Source organism: Haemorhous mexicanus, chromosome 28, assembly GCF_027477595.1.
Source record: "Haemorhous mexicanus isolate bHaeMex1 chromosome 28, bHaeMex1.pri, whole genome shotgun sequence".
In the NCBI taxonomy this organism is placed as follows: domain Eukaryota; kingdom Metazoa; phylum Chordata; class Aves; order Passeriformes; family Fringillidae; genus Haemorhous; species Haemorhous mexicanus.
In genome coordinates, this window is record NC_082368.1 from 911,200 (window position 1) to 927,006 (window position 15,807).

Sequence of the window (15,807 nt, forward strand, 5' to 3'; positions counted from 1 at the left end):
GGTGGGACCAGCGCAGCTCATCAGGAACTTTTCTCCTTTCTTACCCCTTCTTTGAAAATTTTGCCCAAAGTGTGGTGGGGTTTTGTTCTTCAGTTCTGAGTTTTTAAACTCCATGAGAATGTAAAAACCTAGCAAATCTGCCTGGTAGAGCTGCAGGGTGCCCCACAGGGATGCCCCACATCTCATTCAGGACACTCAGCAGAGCTCAGAAGGTTGGGCTGTGTCTCAGCTGAGCTGCTTGGCCCAACAATCAGCTCCATCATTCATTACAGGAAGGTGTTGGTAGGGGACAAGTTCCATCTATGGGATCTGATGAGCTCCAAGCAAAGAGAGCTGCCCAAGGCCACGAGTGCAGCAGGGCAGCTGCTGGGGCCAGTCCAAAACCCTTGTATAGCACAAACAGGATATTTCCTCCCTGAGCCCCCACAGGATAAAGAGAAGCCCCATGGCAAGAAGGCAGGCAGGGCCAGGGAGGATCCAGGAAAGCCCAGAATCCTGGGAGAGCTGTGCTGGGTGATGTCCAGGACTGGATTCAGCTGCCGTCTGCAACATCCAGGTGTGGGTGCTTGCAGGTGCTCCCCTGTGTCCCTGGACAAGTCACTGCCCAGGGCTCCTGTGGAGCCCTAAGGAAGAGCTGTAAGCACCCCTGGGGTCCCCACCAGCGATGGGAGCAGCAGGAGGAGCTGCAGCAATGGAGCAGGAGCATTTCCCTAGGTTGTCCTGGAACTCCTGCCGTGCCCATGCTTGGTGCTTCCTGCCAATGCCCTGATTTCCTGGGAAAACAGCCCAGCCCTGAACATAGGACTTCATGTTAACCCATTTTCTAGGTGGCCTGGCCCTAGCCAGATCCAAACGGATTTCCAGGAATGGGAGGGACCTGGTTGGATTGATGAAACAATCCCAGGAGCTCCCTGAGACAGAGCCAAGACAAACAACAAAGTCAACAGAGAGTAGATAACCACATGCCTGACACTGGGAGTCAACAAATTTCCCTGGGATTCAAGGAATTTCCCTGACAGCAAGTTGCACCCAAGAGTTTGAAAATCAATATTTGTGCTTATTTATTTATTTATTCATTCATTCATTTTTATTCCTTGCTCTTTCCCCACCTGCAAAGCCAATTACTACTTCCTGGAGGGAGCCCTGGATGCCCTGCTCTGCGGAAACAGCAGCGATGCTGGGTGGGTGAGACCCCCTCCCTCTGCACCCCTGGGAGGGCACAGGGAGCTGCCACAGCCCGTGGGATCCCTGGTGCTTGGGGTGGGACAGGGAATGTGGCTCTGCAGGGGAACAGTCCAGGGACCCGGGGGGGGGCAGCTTGGCGACCACCCTGAGGGTATCAGCTGGATCACCCCAATGGTATCAGCTCCAGGGTACCAGTCTGTGCATCACCACTGTATCAGCTTCAGCTCCAATCAGTTCAGGCACCCCAAATTTATCAGCTTGAGGGGTCTCAGTCTGAGCCTCCTGCCTGTGCCAGCTTTGGGGGACATCAGCTCTCAGACAGGGGCAGGTGCTGCCAGTCCAGGCATCCCATCCTGGAGGGGAGGGACCCCCTCTGCACCCCCTCCCTTAGGGATGGGTTTGGCTGTGGGGCCATGCCAGGGTCTCATTCCTGTTGCCCCCCTGGCAGGAAGTGCCCCGAGGGCTACGAGTGCATGAAGGCCGGGAGGAACCCCAACTATGGATACACCAGCTACGACACCTTCAGCTGGGCCTTCCTGGCCCTCTTCCGCCTCATGACCCAGGACTTCTGGGAGAACCTCTTCCAGCTGGTAGGCACTGCCCTCCACCCCTGTGCCAGCGTTCTTCTCATCTCCGTGCTGCCTGTGAGATGAAAAGTCACTGACTGGAACCTTGTGGGTCTTTCTGAGGCTGTGGATCCAGCCAGGATCACTGGAGGTGGGGATGGTCCCATCTACTACTTCCCTAATATGGAAGACACTGTATTTCAGTGCAATGTATTTCTCATGGTGTTGCCAGCTCTAGCATGGAAATCAGGGATTTATAAGATTGTCCAGAGCATCTCTGGCTCGAGCTGAGGGACAGGATAAGGAGGAGAAGCCAGGTCTCTTGTCCCCTCCTTGAGTTGTCCTCTAGGGAGACACCGCAGAACCCCAGCTGACCCCGGCTCCAGAGGCTGGCCAGGTAAAAGGGATCAGACACCTGAGGCTCCCCTGTCCTCTGGGAAGGTTTGCCCAGATGATCAGAGTCAGAAAAGGACCATGCTCTCCTGAAGGTGAGCCCTGAGAAGGTTGGGGCTGAGCAAAGCGAGGCAGTGGTGGAATATTGGCCCCACCTCCAACACCTTGTTTCCCAAGGTTCCCCCCTTGGGAACCTTGGGAAACAAGGCTTCTCTCTGCCTCCCACCAGTCCCAGCCCAGTGCCAGGGCCTGCAGGAAGGTCCATTGGGCAATGGCCAACCCTTGGAGAAGACAGGAGAAAAATATTTCCCTCCTGCCACAACCAGGAGGGTGTCCCAGGGCAGCACCTTCTCTTGGGAGTGCCACCAAAATGACATGGTGACCTCCCTGCCACCTCTTCCCACAGACACTGCGGGCAGCAGGGAAAACCTACATGATCTTCTTTGTGGTGGTCATCTTCCTGGGCTCCTTCTACCTCATCAACCTCATCCTGGCCGTGGTGGCCATGGCTTATGCTGAGCAGAACGATGCCACCATGCTGGAGGAGCAGCAGAAGGAGGAGGAATTCCAGCAGCTCATGGAGCAGCTGAAGAAGCAGCAAGAGGAGCAGGAGAGACTGGTGAGTTGGAAGAGTGGAGGCCAAAATGAGAGGTCTTGGGGATAGGGAGAGGAAATGGAGGCAGCAACAAGCAAGGTGTAAAATCCAAATAAAAACTCCATTTGGTCCATAGGAAATAGAGAAAAAATTGAGCTACTATTTTGGGCATCACATCTGAATCAGAAAACTGAGATACTATCATGGGTGGGGACAAAAAAGGTTGAAAAGATCACATTTCCACAGCCAAATCCCAGACCAGGGTGCACTGGGAGGCAGCAGAGAGGAGCAGCACAGGGATGAGGTGTTGTTTGAGAGGTGAGATACACAAAAGGCCTCAGAACTTCCAGAGGATCTTCTGCAGCACATCAGGAAAGCTGGCAGGAGCCCAGCTCGGTGTCACCGGGACACAAAGGAGCACTCGGGGAAGATGGGGCAGCACAGCTCAGTGTGTCAGCAAACCCGGGGCTTTGGAGGCACAACCGAGTGCTCGAGACACTCTGAGCCTCACCAGGGAGGTCCTGGTGTCCTTGTGGGAGCCAAGGAAACTGGAATGGTGGAAGTGTCCATGCTCATTGCAGGAGGGTTGGAAACTGATGGTCTTTCTGGCCCTTTCCCACCCCAACCACCCTGGGATCCAATGAACACCAGCTGGGAAGGGACCCCCAGGATCATCTGTTCCAGCCCTGCTTGGCCAAAACACAACCTGGACAGGAGATGTTCCCTTGTGGTGCCAGGATGTTACCTTCACCCCCTTGCCATCCTTGGGAATGTTTTTCAGTTCAACATTCCTATAAAAACATGGCCAAAAGCCTCTGGTGCTGCAGCCCAGCCATTTTCCAGACCTAACCATCCTTTTGGTCCATGTCCGCAACATCCACAGGAGACATCCCTGAAAATCTCTTTGTCACCTCCCTCACATGTACAGAGACACAAACTAATGTTTGACTCTCTCCAGAGCCTCTTATCTCTCTTATCTGTCCAGAGCTACAGCATCCACCAGGGAAGTGCCCAAAGGCTTTGTTAAGGGATGTCTTCCTTTAGAGTCACACAGAGAAAGGAAAAAGGCAAAGGGAATTAAGCTGAGAGTGAGGGCAAAGCACCTACAAGAGGTGGGGGATTGGATCTATTTCATATCCCTTGATTAAGGGTGGAAAATGTCCTAGATATCAGCAATGTGCTGTGAGAACACAGAATTTCCCAATCCACTGTGGCATCATCAGTGCTACAAGAGGGTATAATAAACTTCAAATTTTAACAGCACTGTTGAAAAGAAAAAAAAGGACATAAAAAAGACAAAAAAATTTTCTTCGCATGCAATGGAAATGTGTTAGTACAACATTTAGTGCAAGTGCAAAAATCCAGGAGGTCACATTTCAGCAAGAGCCTTGAGGATTTTGCTTCTTTGCCACTTTGGATGAGAGCTCATTGCAAAGGGCAGAGTTTCCTGCTTGAAGAACCAAAGTTTGCTCAGTTTTGTCCTCAGGAATTATTCTCCCTGACCAAACCTGAACAGAGTTAATTCAGCTGTGGAGAGCTGAGTGCAGGGGGTACAAAGGAAAGGGAAAACTGTGATTTGTGTAATTTTGTGCAAAACTATAATTCTTTTTTATTTGTGATAATAGAAGTGGTTAGAGGTGGTGTGGTAGTGGGAGGTTGGTTGTTTTGGTGGTTAAAAAATGGTGTTTGTTGTATTGTATATGTTTGGTGTTGGGGGTTGTTATTTTGTTGTATGGTAACATTTTGTAGGGAAAAGGAAAAAGGAAAGGAGGAGGAGGAGGAGGAGGAGAAGGAGGAGGAGGAGGAGGAGGAGGAAAAGGAAAAGGAAAAGGAAAAGGAAAAGGAAAAGGAAAAGGAAAAGGAAAAGGAAAAGGAAAAGGAAAAGGAAAAGGAAAAGGAAAAGGAAAAGGAAATTCAGGACAGCTTGGGTTGGAAGGGACATGGAAGCTCATCCAGTCTCCCCTGCCGTGGGACACCTCCCACTAGCCCAGGCTGCACCAAGCCTCCTCCATCCACCACTTACAGGGAGGGAAGAGATTTTCCCAGCCCCTGGAGCCCCCAGCCACCGTGGGATGTCCCCATGGCTGTGGGCACAGGGGTGACAGGGTTGTGCAGTTGCAGGAGCGCTCATCCAGCAGTAATTCCCTGCAAAGCAGCGTGGCCGGGAAGGGGCACGACTCGGACCTCAACAGTGACCAGGACAAGGCCAAGGACTGCAACGGGCAGGTGGTGCCCAAGATTACCCTGCAGAGATCCGACACCGTGGTTGATGTAGGTGCCAGATCTGCCCCTGCCATCCCTGAGGGTGCCCACCCCCCTGAGGGGCCAGGCTTGTGCCCACCTCGCTGTGGGTTGGGTCCTACAAGCCTTTTTGGGTGCCCACCTTGCACTCAGAGGTCTCTCCAGACCATTCCCTGTTTTCTGCCTGCTCTGTCTTTCAGAGCATGGAATAACTCTGCAACCCTCCCTCCTCTCCTCCCAGTTCAACCCCACCCATGAGCCAGAGAAGCCAGACCTCAACCACCTCACTGTGGGCAACCAGGATGGGCCAGGGCTGGAGAAGAGGGTGGGAAGTGCCATCAGTGTCATCTCCAATGCTGTGGAAGGTATGTCCTGCTGGGTGAGGGTCCTGGTCAATGCTGGAGAGCCTGGGATGGTGACAGTGGCTGTCCCAAATTCCCAGCCCCACACAAGGGATGGCTCCAGCCCTGCAGTCTCCATATGGAGTCAGTGATGCTCAAGCCAGACTTTTCATCTCAGCTCACTGGGACAATGCCTGGAGACAATAATCCAATATCTCCCACAAATTAAAGGAATTGCAGCTGGTTAGAGGAGTTTTCAGGGCCAACTGGGAGCTGCTGAGCAGCTTCCCAGGAACTGCAGTGTCAGCTTCAGCAAAAAGTACCATAAACTCAGCAGTTCATGTCCCCTGTCCCCCCAAGAACAGGCATGAAAGCCCCAGGTCAGCCCAGAGCTGTCCCCTTGGGTGTCCTGGCAATCTCAGAGTGGCAGGGACACCTCAAATCCTGCCCAGGGGCTGGGAGCAGGATTGGATCCACAGTTCCCTGGCTGATCTGCCTTTCCATCCCTCTCCAGTTTGGAGGGCCAGCTCTGCATCATCTCCATCCCTGGGCGTGGGAAGGTTCCTCCTTTTAGCCCCTGTATTTTTTGGGTGCCACAACACAAAAAGGATCTAAAGCTTTTTCACAGTGTCCAAAGGAGGGCTAAGAAGATGATGAAGGATGTGGAGGAGCCACATGAGGAGTGGCTGAGCTCACTTGGTTTTTTCAGCTGCAGAAGAGGAGCCTGAGGTCAGACCTCAGGGGCAGCTCCGATCTCTGCTCCCTGTGACCAAAGACAGGACAAGGGAACGAGCTGTGACAGGGGAATTTGGGATGGAACTCAGGGAAAGGTTCTTCCCCAGAGCTGCTGGCACTGCCCAGGCTCCCTGAGGCTGCCAGAGCTCCAGGAGGGTTTGGACAGCACTGCCAGGGATGCCCAGGGTGGGATTGTTGGGGTGACTGGAGCTGGATCAATGATCCTTGTGGGTGTCTTTCAGCTCAGGCTGTTCCATGATATTAAAATCATAGATCATCCAGAGCTGGTCCAAGACCTCAGGAGAACTTCTCTTGAGGGTCAGCACTTGCCCACCCAGGTGAGGACAAGATAATCCCCCACTTTTCCTTTCCCACCCTCAGAGCTGGAAGAAGCTCACCAGAAATGCCCACCCTGGTGGTACAAATTCGCCCACACATTCCTGGTCTGGAATTGCTGCCGTCCCTGGGTGAAGCTGAAGGAGTTTGTCAAGCTAGTGGTGATGGACCCCTTCGTGGACCTGGGCATCACCATCTGCATCGTGCTCAACACTCTCTTCATGGCCATGGAGCACTACCCTATGACGGAGGAGTTCGAGAACGTGCTGAGCGTGGGGAACCTGGTAGGGAGCTCCATCCACCCCTTCAAACCCCCTCCCCAAAGGGCAGATCCCCCCCTGCTGCTGTGTGACACATCCCAGCTGTTGACAGAACATGGCACAGCATCCCTGAGCAGGGCTGGGCTCTGAGATGGCCTAAGGGCACTGATGGGATTGGGATCCACCATTCCCTGCTCCCCTCCTGCTGCATCCTGAGCCACCCCCTGCACCACAGCCCTGGGTGACACCACAGTGTCCCCACAGAAATGTCAGGTGCCACGGGGCAGAGCAGAGGGTGTTCCAGACTGTGAGAACAGACAGGTCCCTGCTGAGCAGGAAGCAACAATGCAGCAGTAAAATCAATAATAATTGGAGGTTTGTCCAGTGGAATCATTGCAAATCTCGGCTGTCCTGATTTTATAGGTGCACTTAGTGGCTGCTCCTGCTTGGAGCTGGTGGCAAATGTCTGTGGTGGTACTTCACTCAGGATCACTAAATGTGGTTGTGTTTGTAGGCATCTCAAGATGAGGGAAGAGATGAGAATCTTGACTTTATGTTTTAGAAGGCTGATTTATTATTTTATGACATATATTATATTAAAAGAAAATTATATACTAAAACTATACTAAAAGAAGAAAATATTTTATCAGAAGGTTAGCAAAGAAAAGAATGGAATGAATAATAAAATCTTGTGATTGCTCACAGCCTTGACACAGCTGGCTGTCATTGGTCATCAAGTAAAAATAATTTCACATGCTGGGTAAACAATTCTCCAAATCACATTCTAAAGTAGTAAAACGTGGAGAAGTTGAAGCTTCCCAGTTTCTCAGGAGAAAAAATCATGGCAAAAGGATTTTTCATCAAATATGTCTATGACAAACGTCTCTGAGCTGGATGGATCTGATGCCCCCTGGCAGCGGTGGAAATGCTCTGAGGATGGGAGCGCTCCCATCTGCGGGGCTCTGGAGCGCAGCCCCGGAGTGACAGACGCCGCTGCCCGGCAGGCGCGGCTGGCTCTGGTTTCCTTCAGGAAATACAAGGGGATTAATGGGCCGGTGCTCAAGGCACGGCCGGGCTCAGGCGGCTCCAGAGCTTCCTCCGAGCCAGGAGCGGATCCCCGGGAGATGATCTGCCGGGAAGGGCCAGGCGGGGATGAGCAGGCGGAGGAGATCGCCCCGAGCCGGGGCTGCCGCACATCCCCTCCCGTGCCCGGGTGGGAGCTGCCTGCCCCACCGCAGGGTGTGCAGGTCAGGGATCAGCTGGGAGGGGCAGGACAGGGGATGTTTGTGGGCTGGCAAAGGACACGTGGAGGCAATCCCCTGGGATCCTGGAGCAAGACAGAGGATGTTTGTGGCCATGCAAAGGACATGTGGGGACAATCCCAGGGGACACTGGAGCAGGACAGGGCATGTTTGTGGCCATGCAAAGGACATGTGGGGACAATCCCAGGGGACACTGGAGCAGGACAGGGCATGTTTGTGGCCATGCAAAGGACATGTGGGGACAATCCCAGGGGATACTGGAGCAGGACAGGGGATGTTTGTGGGCTGGCATGCTGGGGACACATGGGGACAATCCCCTGGGATGCAGTTGCAGGAGCAGGACAGAACATTTGTGTGCTGGCATGCAAGGGACATGTGGGGACACCCCCTGGGATGCAGGACCCTCCCTGCTGCTCCTCCCTGCTCTGTGAGGGACAGACCTGTCCCAACACCACCCCCAGTCAGGGCAGATCTGTCGCCAGGCTCTCTGCACGTGCTGTGCCATGGAATTGCAGCAGGGATGGTGACTGTCACCTGGCTGAGCCCTCTCTGCAGTGACACAATGCTGCAGGTGCTGCTGTGGTCCCAGGAAAGGAGCAATGTGTAAAACCCAGCTCAGCTCTCCCAGGGCTCAGGGAGGGAGAGAGGCATCCCAGCAGCAGCCCAGCTCCCAGTGCTGGGCATCTGTGATTTCCCAGTCATTCCAAAGGTGTCTCCTTGCCAAGGAAATTTTATTTTTAATTTTCAGCTGCCAACACTCACCTTTGTGTCCCTCCAAAGGAATCAGTCACCAGTATTCCCAGTCTGGCTTTACCACCCCACTGGGCAGTACCTGGGGGCTTGTTCCCAGCTGGGACTGGCCCTAACAGGGTGAAATGCTTTGGGAATACCCCAAAAAAGAGGGATGCTGGCCACCCCACCCCACAGCTCAGCACTGGTGTGTGAACAAGTGCTCAAGGGTTCTGCTTCCTACAGGTCTTCACAGGGATCTTCACGGCAGAGATGGTCCTGAAGCTCATTGCTCTGGATCCCTACGAGTATTTCCAGCAAGGCTGGAACATCTTTGACAGCTTCATCGTCACCCTGAGCCTGGTGGAGCTGGGCCTGGCCAACGTGCAGGGGCTCTCCGTGCTGCGCTCCTTCCGCCTGGTACATGCTGGGGACACCTGGGTGGTGACAGGGACAGGGACAGCTTGTCCAGCCTCCTTCATGGTGGGGGCCCGGCTTGGGAGGGCCCAACTTGGCTCCTGTTAAAGATTAGACTGAGTTAAATATTAGGGAATTGGAGTCAGAGCAGTTGTGGGTTTAACCCCTCCTGCCTTGGCCCCAGGAGGGTGCAGTGGCAGTGGCACAGCCTTGCTATGGCAATGACACCCCCAGCCACCCCCCTTCTCTCCTTGCCCCCCGCAGCTGAGGGTTTTCAAGCTGGCCAAGTCCTGGCCCACTCTCAACATGCTCATCAAGATCATTGGCAACTCCGTGGGTGCCCTGGGCAACCTGACGCTGGTTCTGGCCATCATCGTCTTCATCTTTGCCGTGGTGGGGATGCAGCTCTTCGGCAAGAGCTACATTGAGTGCGTGTGCAAGATCTCTGTGGACTGCACCCTGCCCCGCTGGCACATGAACGACTTCTTCCACTCCTTCCTCATCGTCTTCCGCATCCTCTGTGGGGAGTGGATCGAGACCATGTGGGACTGCATGGAGGTGGCCGGCCAGACCATGTGCCTCATCGTCTTCATGATGGTCATGGTCATTGGCAACCTCGTGGTGAGCCTGGGGCTGAGGGACACAGGGGGTGCTGCGTGGGGACGCCTCTGTCCAGCTCAGCTTTTCCACAGGGCTGTGCCTGTGGCAGGATCTGGATGGAGTACAGGGATTCTCCCCCCTCCCCAGGCCCTTCGGATGGGCTGTGTCAGCTCTGTGTGAGACAGAGGGGGGAATGGTTCCTGAGGGACCCCAGCTGAAACCAGACTGGGAACTGGGGGAAACTGAGGCACAGAAAACACAAATGGGCTTTAGGCAGAGGCAGGAGCCACTCTGGGATAAAACAGAGCTCAGCTTCAAGTTGCCTTGTGTCCTCCACTTGGCTTTTCCAGCTTTCCTGCCCCAGTTCCCACTCTCCTGATGAGGGATGTAGGCAGAGCTCCAACCATCCGTCCATCCATCCATCCATCCATCCATCCATCCATCCATCCATCCATCCATCCATCCATCCATCCATTCATCCATCCATCCATCCCACCCTTTACTCCAGGTGCTTTTGGGAGCAGGCGCCCCCCCCCCCCCCCCCCCCCCCAAGGCTCCTGCAGATCCCCAACCTCCCCAGCCTTCACTGTGCTCCAGCTGGCATCATGTGATGGCAAACCTCCTTCCCTGAGTCTGTGGGACGCCCTGCTCCCCTCACCCCCACCCTACACCCCACCCTCCCCACTCCCCCCGGCTGCCTGTGCTGCCTGAGCCGCAGGTTTGCGAGTTCCAGGCAAGCGTGAAATTCTTTCTAAACTTGGTAACCCCGTCGCTGGCAGCTCTGGAGCTTGTTTTGCAGACTGCGTGGGCCCCGCTCTCCCTTCTTGAGGAGCAGGGCATGGGAGGGAAGAGCCGACTCGCTCCTATTTCTTGCCGGGGTTGTGTAATCCCTTTGGAATTTGCTTTGAAAAACTATCTGCCCCCGGGAGCCGCTGACCCCTGTCCCCAGGGAGGCTCTGAAAGGAGTCCCGGGAGAAGCCTAGAGCAGCCCCCGGCTCGGGTCAGCTTGGAGTGTCCCACTTTGAAGGCAGAAAGTTGGGATTTGGGTGCCTCTTGGCTTCCCTGCCTCATGCCAGGGACTTGGGGCTTTGAAGGGAGAGCCCCTGGCTGCAGCCCCTGCCCAGGGCAGTGCTGGGCAGAGAGGGGAGCAGCACCATGCCCACCTCCCACCAGCCAGCAGAGGCTTGTGATGACACCTTCCCAGGGGATGGTAAGGCTGAAAATCAACCACAAGGTCCCCTGTGAGGAGTAGGAGCCTGTCCAGAGCCATCTACAGGGAGTGCAGGAGTTTGGACTGGGAATTCCATCTGGGGGTCCCTGCAGAGCCCTCCCAAAATGGGCTCTGAGAGGTCTCCCTCTTCTGGAGCTCAGTTTTGAAGCAGCACAGTCTGCCCACCTCTCCAGGGCACTGCTCTGGAGAAGAAACGGGGACAGCACAATTTCAGCTGGTGGGGTCAGTGACAGCCCTCCCAGACATGCCACTGTCCCCCTTCCCGAGGTTGCACTGTCCCCCTCCCCGAGGAGCCAGTGTCCCCCTCCCAGAGGTGCCACTGTCCCCTCCCCAGAGGTATGGGTGTCCCCATTCCAGAGGTGCCACTGTCCCCTCCCAAAGGTGCACCCCAGCACTCAGGACAGCTCTGCAGCTCCTGCATAGGCTCCATTTACAGCCCAGCAGAGAAACACGGAGCACAAACACGGCCAGAGCCCTCCTCCTCCCCTCTGTGCCCTCCTCCTCCTCTCTGCCAGGCTCTCCTGGCCGTGCCTCAGGTATTTCCGAGCCCTGGAGCCCGTCCCAGAGGCTCCCAAGGCTCCCCTTGCAGGGAGGTGTGTGTTTCTCACGCAGGAAGAAGGTGACCTGTCCTTTGCTCTTAATGACACTTTGAGCATTTCCTTTGGGGTTATTCAGGGAAAAGGGAGGAAGTCAGTCGGGTGACAATGTAACGGAGTCCTGTCCTACAAAGCCAGAGGCACCCATTAACTGTAACTGGTACTTAACGGGGGCATTCGCCTGCAGGGCCCGCGGGGATTTATTTAAAGACGTGGTTTAAGGCACATGGCATGAGCCATGTGAAAACAGCAGTGTCCTTGGATAGCAGCTAATTCCCGTCTCAGATGCGCTGCTGGCAGCGCGCAGCACGGCACAAACACCGACAGCTGTGGGCTGGCTCCGTCCCTGCTCTGCCCCACGGCGGTGCCCATCCCACAGCGCTGCTCCCGGATCCTGGCAGGCAGCAGCCCCAGCTGTGCCAGGAGAGGCTGTGGTGGGCTCCAGGCACGTTTTGGGACGGTGAAGTAGAAGGGGAAGCACACGAGCCCATGCCTGGAGTTACACAGAGCATTTCCTGGCTCGTGCTGGGGTGAAACATGGCTTTGATGGAGCAGAGCAGTGCCCGGGACACAGGGATGGGGTCACAGCCAAGTCCAGGCTCCTCCATGGCCCCAGGGTGTGGGAGACCCTCAGGAGCTTGCTGGGAATCTGGGCTACCAAAGCCAGGGAAGAGGAGAGGAGGAGCTGCAGCTGAGAGGACAAGGAGGTTTCATTCTGGGGAGAAGGAACATAATCACAGCACCATGGAATCTCAGGCTGGTTTGGATTGGAAGGGACATTCAAGAGCACTCAGCCCCACCCTGTGACATGGCCAGGGACACCTTCCACTACCCCAGGCTGCTCCAAGACCTGTCCAGCTGGCTTTGGACCCTTCCAGGGATCCAGGGGCAGCCACAAGAGCTGAGTTGCATCCCTGGGGGTGGTGGGGAGAAGCACCAGAGGCTTGGGGAGTCCCCCATGGGATTCCTGGAGCAACAAGAGACCAAAGGAAAGGGATACACTCACAGATCCACAGCAGAGCTTGAGAGGAGCTGAAACCATGGCTGGCATCACTTGCAGAGGGATCTGCAGGACCATGGGAGCCCAGGGTGAGGTGGAAGGCATCAGAGCCCAGGGGGTTTGAGAAGGAACATGTCCATGTCCTCCAGGAACTGGAACTGGCACCTCTGTAGCCCCCAGAGCTGGTGAGGGCAGGGAAGAGCCCATGAGGTGCTCAGTGAAGGGGTTCCTCCCCAGCCACCAGTGATCCCTATTGTATTTGGGTCACCCCCAGATGAAGGAAAGAAGGAACGATGAATTTGACTCCATGTTCTCAGAAGGCTAATTTATTATTTTAAGATACTATATTATATTAAAGAATGCTATACTATACTATACTATACTATACTATACTATACTATACTATACTATACTATACTATACTAAAGAATACAGAAAGGATACTTACAGAAGGCTAAAAGATAATAATGAAAACTCGGGACTCTTTCCAGAGTCCTGACACAGCTTAGCCCTGATTGGCCAAAGAGTGAAAACAACTCCCAGCAGAATGCAATGGAACAATCACCTGTGGGTAAACAATCTCCAAACACATTCTACATGAGCACAGCACAGGAGAAGCAAATGAGATAAGAATTGTTTTCCTTTTTCTCTGAGGCTTCTCAGCTTCCCAGGAGAAGAATCCTGGGCAAGGGGATTTTTCCAGAAAATGTGAATGCCACAGATCCCTGCAGCTGCAGAGGGAAATCCTGAGGCTCAGGACCCACTGGAGCTCAGGGCCGGCATTTGCTTTGTCCCCCCAGGTGCTAAACCTGTTCCTGGCTCTGCTGCTGAGCTCCTTCAGTGCCGACAGCCTGGCAGCGTCGGACGACGACGGGGAGCTGAACAACCTGCAGATCGCCATCGGCCGCATCACCCGCGGCATCGCCGTGGGCAAGGCCACGCTGCTGGCACTGCTGCGCCGCTTCTGCAAAGGCAAGAAGGTGGCACCCGAGGAAGAACAGGACCCCAGCAAGAGGGACAACCCCATGCTCAACCACGTGGACACGGCCCTGGAGCCCAAGTCAGGGTACCTGGATGGCATCACAGGCAAGGAGCACGTCTTCATGGATGAGCTGGAGCATATGAACTTCATCAACAACCCCAACCTGACGGTGCAGGTCCCCATCGCCTCCGAGGAGTCCGACCTCTACGAGGAGACCAGCACCCAGTCTGACACCGAGGACACCAGCAAGGTCAGTGAGGCGGGTGGAAGGGAAGGGTTTCATCCCAAAACTGGGGCTGCCCCATTCTTGCTGTGCTGCCCAAAGAGTGATGTTGGTTTGGGTCACTTTCAGCTTTCCCACAGGGTGTGGCATGGGCCAAACTTGTCATTTTCCAAGCTGGCATCTCTCAGTGTAAGCAGGAGTGGGAGAGGAGGGCCAAGCAGGGCTTTGGCTGGTTTGGGTCAGGCTGTGGGGTTATTGCTGATGCCACAGGGTCCCAGTGCAGCACAGGGGCAGTGCAAGGGTCAGAGTGCCCGTTTGGGGTTAAAGATGTCCCAGAGGAACCCGATGCCAGGAAATCTGCTGATGGCACTATCATTGGATCCCCTGCTAATGCCTCGGGAAGCATCATCCTGGGGGGGCCCAGACCAGATGGAGGAGCTTAGCAGGGGTGAACATGAAGCGAGGGGTGGGGGATACCAAAGCTGAGACAGCTGAGCCCGATCTCCAGGGGACTGCTGGGGACCACTGGGAGGGCAGCAGGGGGACAAGAAACTTGGGAAGACCCAAGTGGACACAAAAGGGTGGTGGTGTGGTGGGAAATTACTGCTCACCCCAAGGTCCTGGGGACACAGCGGGCAGCTGGAGGTGCTGAGGGGGACAGGAGCAGGTGCATCAGCCTGGGAAGGGGCTTTGTTTGGACAATAGGACAGCTCTGAGGAGGGATTTGTCATGATGGGATGGCAAACGTGTTCCAGGAGCTGAGAGAACTCTGGAAAGCTTCATCCCAACCAGCCCTGCCAGGTCCAGGAAGCACCTGGATGGGACTGCACAGGGAGGCCCAGGAAAGGCTCGAAAATAAAGCAGGGCTCCCAAACCTGCAGAGTCTCTCACCTCCCTCCCCTCTGCAGGCTCCTCACAGTTCAGCACGGTGACAGGGACCCAGCTTGGCAGAACGTGGGGCAAGGAGAGGGGACAATCATGATTATTTGGTGTTATCTGGGGCAACAGGGAGATTTCAGCATTTGGGGTGCAGAGGGGGGCAGGAGGAAAGTTGAGGCTGGTCAAGGGAATGGGCCAGGGAGGTTGCTGCTCTCAGTTTCCTCAGGGTTGCCACCAGGAGGGATGAGAGTTGGAATTTCCCCCCAAATTTTTCCTACTAACCCCAGTCCCACAGCAGCAGTGCCCACTGGACACACTGCAGAGGTGATGCCAGTGCCAGCCTGGCCACAATGGGAGGGGACACAGGGGGTCCCTATGGACCTCAGCTCTCTGTCACCCCAAAGTGCTTCCCAGCAGGTGGGAAAACCTTGGGATGCAGCCATGGGACCTGTCCTGGCACAGCTCTGGGCTTTAAGTTGTGTTCAGCAGAGAGAATCCACTCCAAACACTGCATGGAAAAACTGAGCTCAGCAAAGGCAAGGAGCACCTCTCAACCAGTAAATACCAGTTCAGCCCATCAGAGCTACTGGATTTGGTGCCTAAATTCAGTCAAAGCTGACTCTGGTGGGAGCCAAGGGGGTGCATTAAAAACAGAGGCCCTGCCCAGGCAGGGGAATGATGAGCTGCAATGTATCACGAAATCACAAATTATTTGTGTTGGTGAGGGTCTCAAAGACCATGTCATGCCAATCCCCTGCCATGGCAGGGACACCCTCCACTGTCCCAGGTGCTCCCAACCCCAGTGTCCAGCCTGGCCTTGGACACTGCCAGGGATCCAGGGGCAGCCACAGCTGCTCTGGGCACCCTGTGCCAGGGCCTGCCCACCCTGCCAGGGAACAATTCCTCATTCCCATGATCCCATCCATCCCTGCCCTCTGGCACTGGGAGTCATTCCCTGGGTCCTGTCCCTCCATCCCTTGTCCCCAGTCCTTCTCCAGCTCTCCTGGAGCCCCTTTGAGTCCTGCAAGGGTATCTGAGCTGTTCCAGACGCTCCCCATCTCCAGATGAGCACCCCCAGCTCTCCCAGCTGTGTTCACAAGGTGAAATGACAATTATTTAATTTAGCACTCGGGCGCTGAAGGGAGGGAGCCCCGCGCTGCCCCGGGGCTGGTGCCGGGCGCGTTCCCAGCCGGTTCAGCTGCAGATGGAGCCAGAGCCCCGCGCAGTGCCCTCTCC

At 55.2% G+C, this 15,807-nt stretch overlaps 1 protein-coding gene across 2 annotated transcripts in view; it reads left to right on the forward strand.

Annotated features, from left to right (window-relative positions):
• Positions 1–15,807, forward strand: part of SCN4A (sodium voltage-gated channel alpha subunit 4) — a 45,686-nt gene that overhangs the window by 15,281 nt on the left and 14,598 nt on the right. For both annotated transcript variants that reach the window (XM_059869418.1, XM_059869417.1), the window contains 9 exons: positions 1,118–1,181; positions 1,634–1,775; positions 2,551–2,763; positions 4,855–5,010; positions 5,222–5,345; positions 6,438–6,676; positions 8,890–9,063; positions 9,325–9,681; positions 13,288–13,719. In XM_059869418.1, the coding sequence (XP_059725401.1) occupies positions 1,118–1,181; positions 1,634–1,775; positions 2,551–2,763; positions 4,855–5,010; positions 5,222–5,345; positions 6,438–6,676; positions 8,890–9,063; positions 9,325–9,681; positions 13,288–13,719 (1,901 nt within the window). The remainder of the gene's footprint in view (positions 1–1,117; positions 1,182–1,633; positions 1,776–2,550; positions 2,764–4,854; positions 5,011–5,221; positions 5,346–6,437; positions 6,677–8,889; positions 9,064–9,324; positions 9,682–13,287; positions 13,720–15,807) is intronic.